General features: G+C 50.1%; 1 protein-coding gene across 1 annotated transcript in view; it reads right to left on the bottom strand.

Annotated features, from left to right (window-relative positions):
- LOC142310074 (bactericidal permeability-increasing protein-like) overlaps positions 1-20545 on the bottom strand; it is a 115555-nt gene that overhangs the window by 48955 nt on the left and 46055 nt on the right. The window contains exons 5-6 of the mRNA XM_075347541.1: positions 19186-19249; positions 7286-7349 (exon numbers count right to left, since the gene is read on the bottom strand). Coding sequence (XP_075203656.1) covers positions 7286-7349; positions 19186-19249 — 128 coding nt within the window. The remainder of the gene's footprint in view (positions 1-7285; positions 7350-19185; positions 19250-20545) is intronic.

Genomic DNA, 20545 nt, shown 5'->3' with positions numbered 1-20545 from the left:
AACCAGGAACAATATCAGTTTTGTAACTAATTACAGTAACCAATTCCCACAAATTTGTAATATTGTTAGGAAATACCTATTTTGAATGAAGATAATAAATTAAAAACCATTATCAAAAAAGATATTGGATTTATAGCCAGAAATGCTCCTACGTTAAGTAATTTATTATCTCCCAGTCTTTTTACTAGCAATGATAATAAAACACAGAACAGAACTACCTGGCTTAATATTAAGGGATTCTACAAGTGTGGAGCTTCTAAATGCAAGGCATGTGATTATGTTGAAAAAGGCCGGATATTTAAATTTATAGCCAGAAATGCTCCTACGTTAAGTAATTTATTATCTCCCAGTCTTTTTACTAGCAATGATAATAAAACACAGAACGGAACTACCTGGCTTAATATTAAGGGATTCTACAAGTGTGGAGCTTCTAAATGCAAGGCATGTGATTATGTTGAAAAAGGGCGGATATTTAAATCTCTAAAAAAATGTGAGGGAATTCAAGATTAATGATTTTATTAATTGTAACTCGGACCATGTGGTCTATTTGATTACTTGCAGCAATTGTGGTATACAATACAACAGGGCCACTTAAGACCATTTAAGACCAACCTCTACATTGGCGGTTTCTCAACATTTTTTCAAAACACATGGAGCGGACATCGGTGGTTTCTGTTTAATGGGATTGAAACAGTCCACAAACTGACCCGAGGTGGAGATCACAGGAGCAAACTCCTGAACAGGGAAACATTTTGGATCCTCACCCTGGAGTTTAGGTATCCGCATAGTATGAACAATCGCCAGGATCTTATCTTGCACTATTGATTAGATTGACAACTGACTGTCAGTCAGGAGACTTATTAGTAGATCTTTTGTGGACTCTTTCATTTATCTCATTAGTTTAAATAATATAAGAAGTATTATAAATTATAATACAATCTATTCTTTTTCTTATAAATCTCCTCTTTATATATATGTGTATTCTATAAATAAAAAAAAATAACTATCATATTTTTGGCAAGGGTTACTGCATGATTATATGGTCCGATTTGCATTGCAGGGGACACTTATATTAGTATATTAATGTGAATTCCTGTAATTGGTTATTGATTTATTCCTCTTAAATTGGGATTCTACCATAATATCTAATTAACGTATATTGAAACCACAGTATCCGGATATAAATGGAATTACTATATAGAGATCTGTTATCATCTAGACATTAGTCTTTAAAGCATAAAATCATATTATACTACATGTGACTAGCTATTAATACTAGCTGATTACTCTGTTTCAGGTCCATATAATGTACCTTGGTAAAACGATACCTGATTATTCATTTGAGAATTATTATAGGTATTCTTTCAGAAGTATACTTGAGAACATAATTTTATAGATGGCAATAAGTAAATTTCTAAATTTCTGATGTATCTAAATTCGATGTTAATAGTTGTTATAATATGTGTTTTTTTTTAGAAGAACTGCAGATTTGCTCTTAGAGGATATTATATATTGTGAGACTGTGACCGGGGTTGTCTATGACGGCCGGTACGTCTCGCCCCGGTTGTGCTCACTCCATGTATAGAAAGCAACTCCACTCCAGGGTTAATGCTGTTTCCCTGCAGGCTGAAAGGAGGGTTAAAAGGAAACAGGAACATGGGCGTGGGCCCCTAGTGTGAGGGAGTGAACACAACTCCCTGAGTTTCTGCCAGAGAAAGACATGTGTGCTGTTTTTGACTTTTGTTTGGGCAATAAACCGTGTGATGTGACCATTGGTGCCTGGATCCCGTGTCTTCTGCCGCGCAGCCGACCACGCTACCTCACAGATGGTGGAGAATGCGGGCATGCCAGCCCGGTGAGGTGTAGCATCCATCCCTGGTGACCCAGCAGCGCATGTCCTGGATTCGAGCGGCTATACTACAGCCCAAACCCGACGACGCCACGGAGGACATACTAAAGCAGCTGGCTCAGGCTAATGCACAGCAACAACAGGCTAATGCACAGCAACAACAGACCAATGCACACCTGCTCCGGTCGTTGGATTGTCAGCAGCAGTCCTTGCAATTGCAGGAACAAAGGCACCAAGAACAGATGGTTCTCCTGGCCAAGTCGATCTGTGCCGGACCGGCAGCAACAACCCCGGGACCGGGTGACGACGGCAGCGTCCGGAAAACGGTGAGACAAGCGTTGCAAAAGATGACCCCGGGGGATGATGTGGAAGCGTTCCTGGCGGTGTTTGAGCGGGTGGCCGAGCGGGAAAAGCTGCCGACCCCCCAATGGGCTGAGGTATTGTCGCCCTATCTGACGAGGGAGCCCCAAAAAGCGTACCTGGACCTCTGTACCGAGGACGCCATAGAATATGAGACCCTGAAAGCCGAAATACTTGCTCGGTTGGGGGTGAATACCTATGTACGGGCTCAGCGGGTAAATCAGTGGTTCTATGAGGAAGTCAAACCCGTACGCTCCCAGGCCTATGACTTGTTGCATCTGGTAAAGAAGTGGTTGCAGCCTGACACTCTGAGCCCTGCGCAAATGGTGGAAAGGGTAGTGGTTGATCGCTTTGTGCGCACTTTACCCGTCACCATTCAACGGTGGGTAGGACAGGGCGACCCAAGTACCCTGGACCAATTAGTGTGCCTGGTGGAGCGACATGTGGCTACGCAGGACTTGATACGGGACACTGAGACTTTGCGTGCCGCCCGTCGGTCCGGCCCCTCCAAGCCTCGGGCCAAGGACCCACCGCGGACACCGGTGCGGGAGTCCGCTACTGTCCCGTCTGAGGCCGCGCCCGCCGTCCCTGAGGTCTGGAAGGCTATGTACCCTAAACGACAACTCGTCAAGGGGGTTTCCTTCCCTATTAGATGTTGGCGGTGGACATATGGAAGCCCAGTGTCCACTCACCACGGAGCCCATGGATTGTGGGGTTACCCGGCGGGGTTCAATGTATGCTCAGGCGGTGTGTACTGCGGACCTTGTCTCCCTGGAGACTGAGCCCCACTTGTGCCAAATACAGGTGAATGGATGTCCGGTTACAGGCTTGTTGGATTCCGGAAGCTTAGTGACCCTTGTGCGGTCAACCCTAAGGGCTGAAGTAAAGGCCACAGGACGTACCGTGGGGGTGGTTTGCATACATGGGGACCGCCGAGACTATCCCACGGGGATTGTCACCATCACAGCACCCTGCGGTCAGGTGCAACATGAGGTGGGACTTATGAACACTCTTCCCTATGACGTGATCCTAGGAAGGGATCTGCCGTATTTTTGGACTCTATGGAAGGGGCCTCCTACGTCCCCTCAGGTATTGGACAGTCCGGGACCTGAGCCCGACAATCCCGAATCCGGGACGCCTGCCGTAGGGGTCCCCATGATAGGGACAGAATGTGAACCCGATAGGTCGCCCCTAGAGGTATTGGCAGGAGAGGCTGAGATGGTCGAGCCCATCCCGGAGTTGGAGGCGTCCCCGGATACGTTTGGGACAGCCCAACTCCAGGACCCTACATTAATACATGCCCGGAGTCGGGTGACAGTAATTGACGGGGTGGCACAGCTGCCCGGTGCCCAGGTAAGGTACCCCCATTTCGCTCTTAAGCAGGATTTACTCTACCGGGTAGATGAAATACGGGGCGTGGGGGTAGAGCAGTTGGTGGTGCCCCAGCCATATCGCCGGCGGGTCCTCGACTTGGCTCATAAACACCTGATGAGTGGCCACCTAGGGGTCAAGAAAACGCAGGAGCGAATATTGCAAAGGTTCTATTGGCCCGGGGTCTTTGGGGAGGTAAAACGGTTCTGCGAAACCTGCCCGGAGTGTCAGCTTACCGCACCCCTGGCCCACTTTCGCAGTCCGTTGGTACCGTTACCCATTATAGGAGTCCCTTTTGAAAGGATAGGGATGGACCTGGTGGGGCCCCTCGTAAAGTCCGCTCGAGGGCACCAACACATCCTAGTGATCGTTGACTATGCCACCCGGTATCCAGAGGCGATACCTCTCAGACATACTGCGGCGAAGCTTATAGCTCGGGAGTTGTTTGCTGTGTTCTGCCGGGTGGGGTTGCCCAAGGAGATCCTTACGGATCAGGGGACCCCATTCATGTCTAAAGTGACCAAAGAGCTATGCCGGCTACTCCAGATCAAGCAGTTACGTATGTCTGTGTATCATCCTCAAATGGACGGTTTAATGGAGCGATTCAATAAAACCCTGAAAACCATGCTCAAAAGGGTGATTTCCAAAGACGGGAAAGACTGGGATATGATGCTGCCCTATTTGATGTTTGCCATCCGAGAGGTGCCACAGGCATCCACGGGGTTTTCGCCTTTTGAGTTGTTATACGGGCGACATCCCCGGGGATTGTTGGACCTGGCAAAGGAAACATAGGAGCAGGAGCCCACCCCCCATAAAAGTGTGATTGAACACATTTTAGGAATGCAGAACCGCATAAGCGCGGTCATGCCAATTGTGAAGGAGCATTTACAGGAGGCTCAGGCCGTGCAAAGCGGCCGCTACAATAGACAAGCCACCGTGCGGACCTTTAAACCCGGGGATCGGGTGTTGGTATTGATCCCCACGGCGGATAGTAAATTCCTGGCTCAGTGGCAAAGCCCCTACGAGATAAAGGAAAGAATCGGGGTGGTCAACTATAAGGTATTGCAGCCCGGTAGGCGGAAACCTGAACAAATATACCATGTCAACCTGTTAAAACCTTGGCAGGAACGGGAAAGCTTGATGGTTGATTTTTCCCCATCTCCCTCCTCTTCGGGTCGTTCAAACCCGGCTCCAGCGACCTCCGGAGAGGACGAACCGGAAGTAAGGATTGGAGAAGCCCTCACCAAGCAACAGAGGCGAGAGGCCAGACGGCTGGTTCAGCAGAACCCCGAGGTCTTCTCCGAGCTGCCTGGTAGGACCAGTCTGATACGACATGACATTGTCACCGAGCCTCACCTGAAGGTACGCCTGAAGCCATACCGGGTACCGGAGTCTCAAAGACAAGCCATATCAGAGGAAGTGAAGACAATGCTACGCCTGGGGGTCATCGAAAAATCCCGGAGTGAATGGGCTAGTCCCATTGTCCTAATACCAAAACCCGATGGCTCCTTAAGGTTCTGCAATGACTTTAGGAGATTGAACGAAATATCCAAGTTCGATCTCTACCCCATGCCCCGGGTGGATGAGCTGATTGATAGGCTGGGACAGGCGCGATATTTCACCACGCTCGACCTGACCAAGGGGTACTGGCAGGTGCCACTGACGGAGTCCGCCAAGGAGAAAACCGCTTTTGTTACGCCGGAGGGTCTCTTCCACTATGTTGTCTTGCCTTTTGGGTTACATGGCGCTCCGGCCACGTTCCAGAGGTTGATGGACTTGGTGCTGGAACCCCACCAGGCGTATGCATCAGCGTACCTTGATGACATCATTATTTACAGCTCTGAGTGGCAGACCCACTTGGAACAGGTACAAGCGGTGGTGAACGCGCTCCGAACAGCCGGATTGACAGCCAATCCCAAGAAATGTGCGTTGGGGCTCACGGAAGCCCGCTACTTGGGCTACGTAATAGGCCAAGGAGTGATTTAGCCCCAAATTAACAAAGTTGAGGCGATCCAGAAGTGGCCTAGACCCCTGACCACGAAGCAGGTTAGGGCCTTCCTGGGTATCGTGGGGTACTACAGGAGGTTTGTAAAAAATTTTGTGGGACTATCGGCCCCCTTGACGGACCTTCTCAAAGGCAAGAAGTCCGTCATGGTGCGCTGGACTCCGCAGGCCGAGGACTCCTTCCGGGCCCTGAAGGGGGTCCTGTGCGGACAGCCCGTTCTTGTCAACCCTGATTTCCGGAAGGAGTTCGTAGTCCAGACTGATGCCTCTGAGGTCGGCCTGGGGGCAGTGCTGTCTCAGGTGGTTCAGGGGGAGGAACACCCCGTCACCTTCTTAAGTAGGAAGCTCACCCCTCCCGAGCGGAATTATAGCGTAGTGGAGAAGGAGTGCCTGGCGATCAAGTGGGCCTTGGAGTCCCTACGCTATTACCTGCTGGGATGGCAGTTTCGCTTGGTGACTGATCACTCTCCGCTGGTCTGGATGAGGTCCGCCAAGGAACGGAATGCCCGGGTTACCCGGTGGTTCCTTTCTCTGCAGAACTTCTGGTTTACGGTTGAACACCGGGCCGGTAGGTTGCAGGGCAACGCCGATGCCTTGTCCCGCGGCCCGTGTTTGTTGGCGGGAGGTCAACCCCGCACGCTTGAACTGAGGGGGGGTATGTGAGACTGTGACCGGGGTTGTCTATGACGGCCGGTACGTCTCGCCCCGGTTGTGCTCCCTCCATGTATAGAAAGCAACTCCTCTCCAGGGTTAATGCGGTTTCCCTGCAGGCTGAAAGGAGGGTTAAAAGGAAACAGGAACATGGGCGTGGGCCCCTAGTGTGAGGGAATGAACACAACTCCCTGAGTTTCTGCCAGAGAAAGACATGTGTGCTGTTTTAGACTTTTGTTTGGGCAATAAACCGTGTGATGTGACCATTGGTGCCTGGATCCCGTGTCTTCTGCCGCGCAGCCGACCACGCTACCTCACAATATATATATATATATATATATATATATATATAAATCTGCATTCCTATATATCATTTATATTACATTATATATAAATGATCTTTATATACTTTTATTTTTTCACCTTTATATATGGTTCACTCCTTGTATGTTTTCTGTTTGGTTAGTGTGTAAGGTTTTTCCGAGCTGTCAAGTTTGGAGACACCGCACACATGATTGTGATTAACATGGGTGTGAGCGCTGCTTTTAGGAATCCGGCATTCAGGACCTCATGTGAACATGACTAAGACTAAGTGTTGAAACGCGTAGATCGATGGGGTAATAGACTGATAAAGCATACTGTACACAGTATCATTTTATGGAAATTTACTAATAAACATTGGATTTTATCTATAACCTGAGGACTGTGCTGGAGTTTTCTTCTATTCTGTATTTTTGGCAGCCAAGCCTTCCGTGTGCTGGGTCCGAACAAGGAGCGGTGGACAGCAAGATCGGTGAGCTGAATTTTTCTTCTTTATTCTATATGAATACCATTATTGTGACTTCAGAAGCCTTAGGACTTAGCTGGCCATACCTTTCTTCTACAGTGGCTATTGCAGTAGAAATTTAGTATGACATGCTAGCTATTCATAATAATGGATGGCTTCAAGGTCTCCCTATCAATAATCTGTAGACATGTATAAATACACTTGTCATTGATTTTTACAACATATGTAAGTATTTTTGGTATTTTTATATTTCATTACTGTACCTGGCAGACTTCTTAATACCGGCTCCAGTTGATTTTTAACTGCGTCATTAACTTGTGAACAAATCTAAAAGAAAACAAACTTTGATCACATTTTCTTTTTTGGTACAGACATGTAGGCACGGGGTAAGATATATGAACATGCATGCATATGCTTACATAGGTATATGCTTACAAAGGTGTATGATCACGTAGGACTATGCCTACATAGGCGTATGAACATGTAGGCATATGATGGTATAGGTATATCATATAGGCATATGTTCATACAGGCCTGTGAACATGTATGCTTATGATCATGCAAGTATATGAACATGTAAGTACCGTATTTTTTGCTTTATAAGACGCACTTTTCCTCCCAAAAATTTGGCAAGAAAATGGGGGGTGCGTCTTATAATCCGAATATAGCGGTACCTGGGGGTCCTGTCTGTGCGGTGATCGGGTGCCTGTGGCTACGTGAAAGCGGCCGGGATCCTGTGCTTGCGTGCGGTGGCAGCCGGGTACCCGTGGCTGTGTGCGGACGGCAGCCGGGTGCTGTGTGCAGGCGGCAGCCGGGTGCTGTGTGCCGGCGGCAGCCGGGTGCCCGTGCAGGCGGCAGGCGGCTGCCGCCCTCACTCAGGAACTCGGCTTGCGCCCGCACGCAAGCACAGGTACCCTGCCACTTGCACGCAGGGTGGGCAGCCTGCTGGCTGCCACTCTGTGCGTGCGGGGCGGGCGGCTGTGCAGCAAGTTACCCAGTTTGTCCGCGGTCCCACTTTCAAATGATGGCGCCGGGAGCGGGCGCGTGTGCGTGCACAGATGGAGCTCTTGGATGAGAGCTCCATCTGCGCATACACCGCTCCGGGCGCCATTACTTGAATCGGGACCGCGGACACACTGGGAAAACACCGCATCGGTTTGCTCCAGCACTGAGCCGTCGCCGCCGCTGCCACCACTGAGCCGTCACCGCCGCTGCTACCACTGAGCCACCATTTGAACCAGGACCGTGGACACTCTCACTGCACCAGCCTGCTGCAGGACTCATCCGCTGCTGCCGCCACCACGGACCCCGTGGCTTCTGCCACCACGGACGCCACCGCACCTACCACCATGGACCCCGTGGCTTCTGCCACCATGGATGCCACCGCGCCTGCCACCACAAACGCCACGGCACCTGCCACCACGGACCCCGCCGCGCATGCCAGCACAACCTGTGTCTCCTGTGACCTGCTTCACCACCACTGCTGCCCCCCTCCGGTAAGAGAACACCGGAGTATAAGACGGACCCCATTTTTCTTTTTTTTACCATTTTTTATGTCTAAATTTGGGGTGCGTCTTATAATCCGGTGCGTCTTATAAAGCGAAAAATACGATATATGAACATGCAAATGATAATATAGGCATATGATCAGATTGGCATGTGAACAAGTAGATGTATGAAATTGTAGATGTCTGATAATGTACGCGTACTATAGTGCAGGCGTATGAGCATGTAGGTATGATGGTGGAAGCATATTATAGTGTATGCGTATGAAAATGTAGGTATATGATGGTGTGAGCATATGATCTTGTAGACATGTTAACATTTAGGTGTATTATGTTATGATCATGTAGCTGTATGTTGCTGTAGGTCTATGATCATGTAATTATATCATTATGGACAAAATTGCAGTTTAAGGGACCGGAAGTGACTGGGCCCGGCCTCTCGAAGATAGTGGGCGGAAGTGGAGATAGGGTGAATGGGACCAATTTAGGTGGCCCTGCATTTCCTTTTGTAATGCAGTGGAATAAAGATTAACTTTTACGTCCACGTGGTCATGGAGTTTTTTATAATAGAAGCAGGGGTTTGTGGGTAAGACTCCTAGGTGAGGGAGTGCAGGGGTGCACCCTTCCCTGCTTGGGGGCCTTAGCCCCAGACCAATGCTAATAAAGAACTCCATCACCATGTTGACTTACGCCCACTATCACTGCTTCCGCCCACTAACTCCGGGTGGTCACGCCCACTGTCTCTGCTCCTCCCACTATCTCCGGGCAGTCACACCCAGTCACTTCCGATCCCCGATACTGCAAGTATGCCATCATTATGTAGACATATGATGGTGTTTGATTCTGATCATATACAGTACCTTGCAAAAGTATTCGGCCTCCTTGAACTTTTCAACCTTTTCCCACATTTCAGGCTTCATTTTAATTTTTTGTTGAAGAATCAACAACAAGTGGGGCACAATTTTGAAGTTGAACGAGATGTATTGCTTATGTTAAACTTTTGTAAAAAATAAAAATAACTGAAAAGTGTTGAGTACAATATTATTCGTCCCCTTTACTTTCAGTGCAGCAAAATCACTCCGGGAGTTCATTGAGGATCTCTGAATGATCCAATGTTGTCCTAAATGACTGATGATGATAAATATAATCCACCTGTGTGTAATCAAGTCTCCGTATAAATGCACCTGCTCTGTGATAGTCTCAGTGTTCTGTTTAAAGCGCAGATAGTATCATAAAGACCAAGGAACACAACAGGCAGGTCTGTGATACTGTTGTGGAGAAATTTAGATACAAAAAGATTTCCAAAACTTTAAACATCTCAAGGAGCAGTATGCAAGTGATCATATTGAAATGGAAGGAGTATCATACCACTTCAAATTTACCAAGACACGGCCATCCCTCTAAACTTTCATCTCTAACAAGGAGAAGACTGGTCAGAGATACAGCCAACAGGCCCATGATCACTCTAGATGAACTGCAGAGATCTACAGCTGAGGTGGGAGAGTATGTCCATAGGACAACAATCAGTCATACACTCCACAAATCTGGCCTTCATGGAAGAGTGGCAAGACGAAAGCAATTTCACAAAGATATCCATAAACAGTGTAGTTTAAAGTTTGCCACAAGTCACCTGGGAGGCACACCAAACATTTGGAGGAAAGTGCTCTGGTCAGATGAAACCAAAATTGAACTTTTTGGGCACAATGCCAAATGATATGTTTGGCGTAAAAGAAGCACAGCTCATCACCCTGAACACACCGTCCCCACTGTCAAACATGGTGGTGGCAGCATCATGGTTTTGGCCTGCTTTTCTTTAGCAGGGACAGGGAAGATTCTTAAAATTGATGGGAAGATGGATGGAGCCAAATACAGGACCATTCTTGAAGAAAACCTGTTGGAGTCTGCAAAAGACCTGAGACAGAGATTTGTCTTCCAATAAGACAATACAATGGAATGGTTCACAAATAAACGTATCCAGGTGTTAGAATAGCCAAGTCAAAGTCCAGACCTGAATCCAATTGAGAATCTGTGGAAAGAGATGAAAACTGCTGTTCATAAACGCTCTCCATCCAACCTCACTCAGCTTGAGCTATTTGCAAAGGAAGAATGGGCAAGAATTTCAGTCTTTCGATGTGCAAAACTGATAGACACATACCCCAGGCGACTTGCAGCTGTAATCGCAGCAAAAGGTGGCGCCACAAAGTATTAACTTAAAGGGGCCGAATAATATTGCACGTCCCACTTTTCAGTTTTTTATTTTTTACAAAAGTTCAACATAAGCAATACATTTTGTTCTACTTCACAATTGTGTCCCACTTGTTGTTGATTCTTCACCAAAAAATTTAAAAAATGTATCTTTGTTTTTGAAGCCTGAAATGTGGGAAAAGGTTGAAAAGTTCAAGGGGGCCAAATACTTTTGTGGCGCCCCAGGACCTGGTCGCCACAACAGCATTGCCCTCCCAAAAGGGTTAATGCTGAGCCTGGAGGTAATTGGGAGATCTATTGGCCAGTAAGTTAACACTCAACACAGTTCTCCCTCCGGCCAGCAGGGGGAGCTCTGAACCTGGAACTTCAGGGAGCATTCCTTAAGTCTGGCTGGAAGGAGGAAGTGTTAGTTAGTTTGGAGACAGGAGTGAAAGAGTGCAGACGCAGAGTAGTGCTGCCTTGTAAACTGGGGCCTAGAGCTTGGATAGCTTGGCCCAGTGAAGCAAGGGGAGCAGAGAGGCACAGAAGAGACTCGGACATCGGAGTCTGTAGTTGCCAGGGCATAAAATCCATCCCTGGTAGCTGAATCCGGAGGGCAGGAGAGCTGTAAGCCCCCTGTCCCAGAAGCAATCTGAAGGTACAACTGCATCCCAAGGGCCTGGTGTGGGCTCCAGCAGAGAAGCACCAGAGAGGGCCTGCGCAGTCTACCACACAGAAGAGGGGACGAACAACAAGTCCCAGCAGCAAGAGGGCAATTGCTAACCCAAAGTGCAGTGTCCTAAAACAGCAGAGAAAGATTAAGGAGTAGGCCTCATACTCAACTGGCCAAAGATCACCCCAGGCACTTCCAGGCCGGCCGGATCATCTATACCATCTGTGACGGTCTCCCTGGACTAAGTTTCTGCCGAGTAAAAGAGGAGAAGGTAAAGAGACTACTGTTTGTGCCTGTTTCTTTCATTGCTTGTCGGCCCTGCACCGTGTTAGTCACGCAGCACCATAGACTTCCACAAGCACCAACTGTGCCCCGGGCATTGCTCCACCTGTGGGGAGCAGTACCACCATTGCTGCTATAACATCATCCCGGTGGCCTCACACAGCAGCGGCGGCTTAATAGCCGCAGACCACAGGTGGCGTCACGAACACAAACATTAAAGTCATCAGCCACATATTCAACTGACACCCACCAGGGCCACGGAGCCGGGCCCAGCCACCACTGACTACCACCGGACTAGTCCGGCCCGGCACCGGGTGTCCCATAGCCCTGGGGTGGGCGAGTCAACTTTTGGCGTCACGAACAGGATTTCGTGCCCGGTCACACCGGGTACTGTGCGCCTGAAGAACTGTGTAAAAGACTGTGTACTGGTTGTAAATTGCCGCCGCCATTAGCCGCGCCGAGCGCAGGAAGAAGGGGGGCGTGCCTGACAAAGAGCGCGAAGGGAGCGCGCCATCAGAGCAGAGCGCTGTTAACCCCGCGCGACCCGGAAGAAAATTTGAAAAGTGAACGGAGCCTGGTAAGGTTCACTAAGGGGGAGGAAGATGTCCGAATCCGAGGGAGAGCAGGTGGCTGCCATAGCCCGAGACGCCGCAGCACCGGCCGAAGTAGTCCCAGTCGCCGTCGCCCCAGCCCCCACTATAGCGCCGGTAATGCCGATCACCATGCCGTACATACCGGGAGCAGAATGGCTGCCGCAGTACTCCGGGGAGTCCCATACCTTGAGTGACTTCAGAGAAAGCCTGCACAGCTTATTCCGGGTGTATCCGCTGACTGAGAGCCAGAAGGTGGGCATATTAATGGGACAGCTAGCCGGCGCAGCCCAGCGTGAAGCGAAGTCCTGGCCTGATACAGATAAAGGGACAGCAGCCCAGATACTGGCCAAACTAAAGAGCACTTTTGACACCCGCACCGCAGCAGAGATAAAGATGAGATTCTTTGGGTGCAAGCAACGGGCCACAGACAGCATAAGGGACTATGCCTTAAACCTGCAAGAGGCCCTGAAAGCAGTTAAACAGGTGGACCCAGAGGGTGTACGTGAAGAAGACAAACTCCTAACTGAGCAGTTCATAGAGGGGCTCCTGTCAGATGCCCACAGGACCCAGCTGCGTATCCTGGTCCTGCAGAACCCTGCTCTGGACTTTGCAAAGTTTAAGGACCAGGCCATCAGGGTACTGAGAGAATCTACACCGAATGACCCAGTACCCCTCCGGCCTCTTGCTATCACGTACCCCGGGGTGGTGCCTGCAACACGAGCCACTGCAGGGGCTGAGGCGCAGTCCCTGGATAAGGATCCCACGGCAGAGCTCAGACAGCAGTTCCAGGAGCTGACCAAGACTGTGGCTGCCCTTGCCAAGACCGTGCAGTCTCTACAAATGACCCCCTCGCCTGCAAAAATCGAGTTGGCCTCCAGCCCAGAAGACGTCCCATGGAGGCGACAGAGGAGGATTCCGCCGACCCGAGGCAGAGACACAGACCGGTATGATTCAACAGGACAACCGATCTGCCGCCACTGCAACCAGGCGGGCCACATTGCACGACGCTGTCCTTTAAACGGGCTGAGCCTGGGGCCAGGAGCCAACCCCCAGGTGTGAGGAAGCCCGGCTCAAACCCCAGCCGCAGCAAGTATGTGGGAGGACGACCGGTCCTTCCCATTGTGCTGGATGGGATCCCTTTGAATGCCCTCCTGGATACGGGGTCCCAGGTAACAACCATCCCCCACAAACTGTACAAAAGATATTGGGCTGATTCAGACATTGACCATGGCCCAGATGATGATTTAACGATTGTGGCTAGTAATGGTCAGCCCTTACCTCAAATTGGGTACAAAGAAGTAACCATTAAAGTGGGGCGGGTAGAATTGCCATGTCAGGGGATGATAATTGTAGATATTGATCGCAAAGAATCTGACCCACTGCTAACCCTTGGTACAAATGTGATAGAAAATTGTATTGCCGAAGTGATAATTTTGTTGCAACAGGCGTCTGAAACTGCCAGCTCCGGGCAGCAGCGTGTCCTACAGAGGGAGATCAGAGCCCTGATGAGGAGGCAGCAAGTAGAGCTAGCCGGAGGAGAAATTGGCAGTGTGAGGGTAAGTGACCCCCTCCCCATTGTAATACCCCCAAGAAGTGAAATGTTGATATGGTGTCGGGCAGCAATAGGCCTCAAGGGTCAGGATTACCATGCCTTAGTAGAACCAGTGTATTCAGACAGTAGGCCTGGAGTCCTGATAGCCAGAGGGGTAGCGGACGTCCGCAAGGGGAGAGTGCCCGTCCGTGTCCTGAATTGTGGGGAGGAGGAGGCCAAATTGCCCCGGTACGCCACTGTAGCAAAACTGTACACTGTCAGTAACAATACCATTAAAGCAGTGGAACCCTTGATCCCGTCCGACCAGGCGGAAGACAATGGCTCCAAGGGGCAGCCGGAAGACTGGTGCCAAAAATTACATGTAGGCACCGACTCCACCCCCTCGCACCAAAAGCATGGGGTTTACCGGGTGGTACAGGAGTACGAGCGGGTCTTCAGCAAACACCCCCTAGATTTTGGGCAGGTGAAAGGGGTTAAACATCAAATCCCCACGGGTGATCATCATCCCATTAAAGAGAGATACCGCCCTGTACCCCCCGCACAATATCAGTGTGCCAAGGAAATGTTACGGGAAATGAAGGAGGCTGGGGTTATCAGAGATAGTTGTAGCCCCTGGGCAGCTCCACTAGTGCTCGTAAAGAAAAAAGATGGTACAATGAGAATGTGTGTAGATTACAGGCAAATTAACCGCATTACACATAAAGATGCTTATCCACTGCCCAGAATAGAGGAGTCACTAACAGCCTTAAAGTCAGCTAACTATTTCTCCACCTTGGATCTCACCAGTGGGTATTGGCAGGTTCCCGTGGCAGAGGCGGACAAGGAGAAGACTGCATTCACGACACCAATGGGCCTCTGTGAGTTCAATTGTATGCCATTCGGGCTCTGCAACGCCCCAGGGACATTCCAAAGGTTGATGGAGTGCTGCTTGGGCCACCACAACTTTGAAACCGTGCTGTTGTACCTGGATGACGTAATAGTCTACTCCAAGACTTATGAGGACCACCTGAAGCACTTAGCAGAAGTGTTTGAATCCTTGTCGAAATATGGCCTGAAGATCAAGCCGTCCAAATGTCACCTCTTGAAGCCAAAGGTACAGTACCTGGGTCATGTGGTCAGCGCAGAAGGTGTGGCACCTGATCCGGAGAAAGTCACTGTAATCAAGGACTGGCCAAGACCCACCACAGTGAAGGAGGTGCGGCAGTTCCTTGGACTGGTGGGCTACTACCGAAGGTTCATTGATGGTTTCACCAAGATAGCAGCGCCCCTTCAAGATCTCCTGGTGGGCCAGCCAAAGCAGGCTAAGAAGCAGAGCCCTCCATTTGAATGGAGCAGCCAACTGGAAACATCCTTTGTCCGGCTGAAAGGGGCTCTCACGGGAGAAGAAATTCTGGCCTACCCTGACTACAGCCAACCGTTTGTACTGTATACAGACGCCAGCAACGTGGGACTGGGAGCAGTTCTGTCCCAGGTACAGGGAGGCAGAGAGAGGGTGATAGCGTACGCCAGTAGGAAGCTTCGGCCCACAGAAAGGAATCCAGAAAACTACAGTTCCTTCAAGCTGGAGTTCCTCGCTATTGTTTGGGCAGTGACTGAACGCTTCAAGCACTATCTGGCATCGGCCAAGTTCACCATCTTCACGGACAACAATCCGTTGACACACCTGGCAACAGCCAAGTTAGGTGCGATGGAACAGCGATGGATGGCCCGGCTGTCTAACTTTGACTTTACCATCAAGTATCGGGCTGGCAAGAAGAATAACAATGCTGATGCGCTGTCCAGAATGCCTCACTTGCCCGAGTCTGGAGAAGACATGGATGAACTCGAAGAGATAGAGTTACCGGCTTTCCATCACCAAGGTGTGTCCCAGTGTGAGCATGCTGTGGGAGTGAAGCGCTCAAGCCAGCACGGGGTCTCGGTCAACCCCTTACTCCACCATAATTGGGAAGAAACACAGAACGGTGACCCGGCCGTGCGATTGGTCAAAGAGAAGCTAGCGCAAGCTGAGACCCATCTTGGCCCAGACGCTCCAGAGGAAGCCCAGCAGCTGTGGAAGGAGAGGGGACGACTGTTCACCTACCAAGGCAAGCTCTGCAAGAGATATGTCAACTATCGAACAAATGAACTTGTCTGGCAGATAGTGGTTCCGCAGAGAGATGCTCCAATGGTCCTAGCAGCGTATCATGATAACGCAGGACACTTCGGGTGGAAGAAGTTGGAGGCCCTACTCCGTGATCGGTTCTATTGGGTGCACATGAGAAAGATGATCGAGAAGTGGTGCCGAGACTGTGGCCCGTGTAACCTGAGGCGGAAAGACGATGCCAGCCAAAGGTCTCCCCTACAGCCAATTGTCACAAAGCAGCCCCTGGAGTTGGTGGCCCTGGACCACGTGAAGTTAACACCAAGCCGGTCAGGCTATGTGTACGCCCTCACCATTGTGGACCATTACTCTCGTTTCCTGGTAGTAGTGCCTGTGAAGGACCAGACAGCCAGGACAGCAGCTAGAGCGTTCCAGGCATCCTTTTGTCGACCTCACGGCTATCCGGAAAGGGTACTGACTGATCAGGGTCCTGCATTCGAGGCTGAAGTGTTCCAAGAGTTCTGTAACATGTACGGTTGTAAGAAAATCCGAACCACACCGTACCACCCCCAAACCAATGGACTGTGCGAGAAAATGAACCATGTGGTTATTGATATGCTGAAGACCCTACCGCTGGAGGAAAGGAACCAATGGCCAGAAAAGTTGCCAGATCTGGTAGACCTGTACAACCACATCCCAGTGAATTCGACCAACTGCAGCCCCGCTTACCTGATGCGAGCCAGACCAGGCAAGTTGCCTGTAGACTTTGAGATGGGGACTGTGTCGCCTGAGGCGGTTCAAGAAATAGAGGATTGGGATACAGAACGGCAGCAGCGGTACCGTAAGGTCCAGGAGTGCGTAGAGAGGAGCCTGTCTCAAGCAAGAACGAGACAAGAACAGCATTACAATCAAACAGCCCCAGCAACTCCCTTAGCACCTGGAGAACAAGTCCTCAAGAAGAAGCGGAAGACGCATAAATTGGATGATCAGTGGGAAAACGAGCCCTACACCATTATCCCCTCCAACTTTGACAATAGTAAGGTATGCCTCATAAGCAAAGATGAAGGCAAGACCTATCAAGCAATTTCCCGAGACCGCCTGAAAGTGTGCCCTGAACGGTGCAGAATCCAAAGAGAAATGGAAGGGGTACAAGGAAGTCCCCAAAGTCAAGAGAAAGAAGGGGAGATGATTCAAACCATCCTTGGAAAGTTCCCCAAAACTTGGACTCGAATAAACAATGCCATAGTGGTACCAGTTTTGACGTTTCCGCAGTTGGTCGAGCCAGAAACAGAAAAGGTTCCGGATCCACCTAAAGAATCGTCCGCTCCAACACGAAATGACACGCCAGCAGTGGAACAGGAGGATCAACCCCCTGTCAGTGGTGAACCTGTCATACCCTTGGCGACTCTTAGATCACAAAGGAAACCATCACGCTTACCTATGGGGGTTAGGCCCACCTGTAGTGCTGAGATAGAAGACGCACCACGTAGTCAGGGGCAAACACCAGAGCTACGTAGGTCCCAGCGCAGCACTCGGGGACAACCCCCTCTAAGGTATAGGGAGTCAACTGTATAAGGGAAAGAGTACTTATTAGGATGTAAATAGTTATGCAAAATGTCTGCCATGTTGTGTACAAAATGTTTTCGTTTTCTTTGATTGTGAAAATGGACAATTGGGCCACTGGACTATGGGTGGCCAACACCTAAATTGTTCATAGTTAGCACCAGTGTGCTCAACACCCCTGAAGAAAAACCCGTCCGGCGTGCATAGAGTGGGGTCATCAATGCTCTGACGCACGCCCAGAGCCTACGTTGGGGGTTTGAACGCGGCGGGTCCCCCATGGAGCAGTGTAATGGACACCCGGCAGGGAGCCACACTGGACTCTTATAGTAATGTTTAAGGTTGTAACGTTAAAGTAATTGCGCCTCCCATAATGGGATGAAATGTTCTAACATGTCATGTTTGTCTCTACAGTCCGGGAGTACTGAATTTAACTAAGGGGGAGTGTGGCGCCCCAGGACCTGGTCGCCACAACAGCATTGCCCTCCCAAAAGGGTTAATGCTGAGCCTGGAGGTAATTGGGAGATCTATTGGCCAGTAAGTTAACACTCAACACAGTTCTCCCTCCGGCCAGCAGGGGGAGCTCTGAACCTGGAACTTCAGGGAGCATTCCTTAAGTCTGGCTGGAAGGAGGAAGTGTTAGTTAGTTTGGAGACAGGAGTGAAAGAGTGCAGACGCAGAGTAGTGCTGCCTTGTAAACTGGGGCCTAGAGCTTGGATAGCTTGGCCCAGTGAAGCAAGGGGAGCAGAGAGGCACAGAAGAGACTCGGACATCGGAGTCTGTAGTTGCCAGGGCATAAAATCCATCCCTGGTAGCTGAATCCGGAGGGCAGGAGAGCTGTAAGCCCCCTGTCCCAGAAGCAATCTGAAGGTACAACTGCATCCCAAGGGCCTGGTGTGGGCTCCAGCAGAGAAGCACCAGAGAGGGCCTGCGCAGTCTACCACACAGAAGAGGGGACGAACAACAAGTCCCAGCAGCAAGAGGGCAATTGCTAACCCAAAGTGCAGTGTCCTAAAACAGCAGAGAAAGATTAAGGAGTAGGCCTCATACTCAACTGGCCAAAGATCACCCCAGGCACTTCCAGGCCGGCCGGATCATCTATACCATCTGTGACGGTCTCCCTGGACTAAGTTTCTGCCGAGTAAAAGAGGAGAAGGTAAAGAGACTACTGTTTGTGCCTGTTTCTTTCATTGCTTGTCGGCCCTGCACCGTGTTAGTCACGCAGCACCATAGACTTCCACAAGCACCAACTGTGCCCCGGGCATTGCTCCACCTGTGGGGAGCAGTACCACCATTGCTGCTATAACATCATCCCGGTGGCCTCACACAGCAGCGGCGGCTTAATAGCCGCAGACCACAGGTGGCGTCACGAACACAAACATTAAAGTCATCAGCCACATATTCAACTGACACCCACCAGGGCCACGGAGCCGGGCCCAGCCACCACTGACTACCACCGGACTAGTCCGGCCCGGCACCGGGTGTCCCATAGCCCTGGGGTGGGCGAGTCACTTTCACAAGACACTGTAGGTATGTGAACATGTAGGCATGTGAAATAACTAAGCTAGAAAGCAGCAATATAGTTTTTCAGAGACTAATAAGGTTGTGGAAGTCTTGAGAACATCGTTTTGTTAGTTTAACATGATTGTTAATTTTCCGCATTACATGTCCTTATTTTATTTCACTATACAACTACAAAATATTGCTAATACTGTGTAATAATGGGAATGTTACCATATTTTGCATATCGTCTCTTAAGGATGATGCGATTTTGTCATCGAACAGGTTAATGAGCCAACTGTAAGATGAAAGACATTTCAAGGTCAAACAACTGCACCTCCATGTCAATTGAAAAATCTCATGGTGATACACACACAGAACTATGTGTGATATACATATGGTGATATACATACTGTGAGGTATCAACCGGCTATATTACAAAGGGCCGGTATGTTTTGCAGAAGCGTGGGTGCTCTGCAATGTGAAGCTGGCTGGGACCTGTGGTTCCACAGGATTGCATTACATGCAGAGCCATGGAAGGGTGTGTGATGCTGATTACACACTCCTTACCACCTGTGGGTGTGGCTCCAGGGGTTAAAGCAATCCTGTCTCTGAACCTGGGTAAAGTGTGTCTAGGGCAGTCTAGAGAGAGACTGGCTCTAGATGTCCAGTGTGTGGACTGGAAACAAGTGAGAGCAGAGCCGAGAGTTCTGCATGAAGTGTGTCTAGGGCAGTCTAGAGAGAGACTGGCTCTAGATGTCCAGTGTGTGCTGGAAACAAGCGAGAGCAGAGCCAGGAGCTTTGGGTGTATCAGGCTGCATGGAGGCTGATCACAAGGCTCTGATATTGAGTCTGAGGTGAGTGCAGCCAGGCCAGGGCTGTAGGGCCGAATCTCTCCAGGAGGAGAGACAGACAGGGGTCTGCAGAGGGCCCTGGGTGCTGGAAGGAACTTTGGCTAGAGTTGTACGCTGGCAGGAGCCAGAGAGTGGGGAAGTTGCTAAACTTCCATTATGCACTTATTGTTTATGTTTGAGGGCAGTTTATGCTGAGTGTTTTTAATAAACTGCCAGAATTTCTATGAAGAGACTGTGTACGTGTGTTGCTGAAGCTACCTCACACCGCTGCAAGCGAGTGAAACCCCCACGTTGCAGGGCGCAACGTTACATATGGTGGAGAATGCGGGCATGCGGTCTGGTTGCTAGGGGCAACGCAGCCTGGTTGCTAGGGGCAACGGCCTAGGACATATTCCTGTGGATACGGACTGCTTGCGGTGGATCGGCGGGTCCACGAAAATTTTTTGAAGCGGTTTGCGGTGGATCGGCGGGTCCACGAAAATTGTCTGCGCACTCAAGCACCTGGTGGTGAATCAGCCGGTCGTTGGGGACCCGTGCTGCAGTGGCGAGAGTCTAGCGACTGGAGGTTCCAGGCCAGCCGGAATTGCAAGGCCCTGCTTGGTGAGCAGTGATACACCACAGGCTGGAGATCCTGGTTGTACGGGCGGTACAACCCGGAAAGGTTAGTGGTTCTCTAACCCCCCCCTGTCTTTGACCACCGGGTATTACCCATTGGAGCGCCCCTCCTGTGCCTCTTTTTC

Source organism: Anomaloglossus baeobatrachus, chromosome 5 (assembly GCF_048569485.1).
Source record: "Anomaloglossus baeobatrachus isolate aAnoBae1 chromosome 5, aAnoBae1.hap1, whole genome shotgun sequence".
NCBI lineage: Eukaryota > Metazoa > Chordata > Amphibia > Anura > Aromobatidae > Anomaloglossus > Anomaloglossus baeobatrachus.
This window is presented reverse-complemented; position numbering and strand designations above follow the sequence as displayed.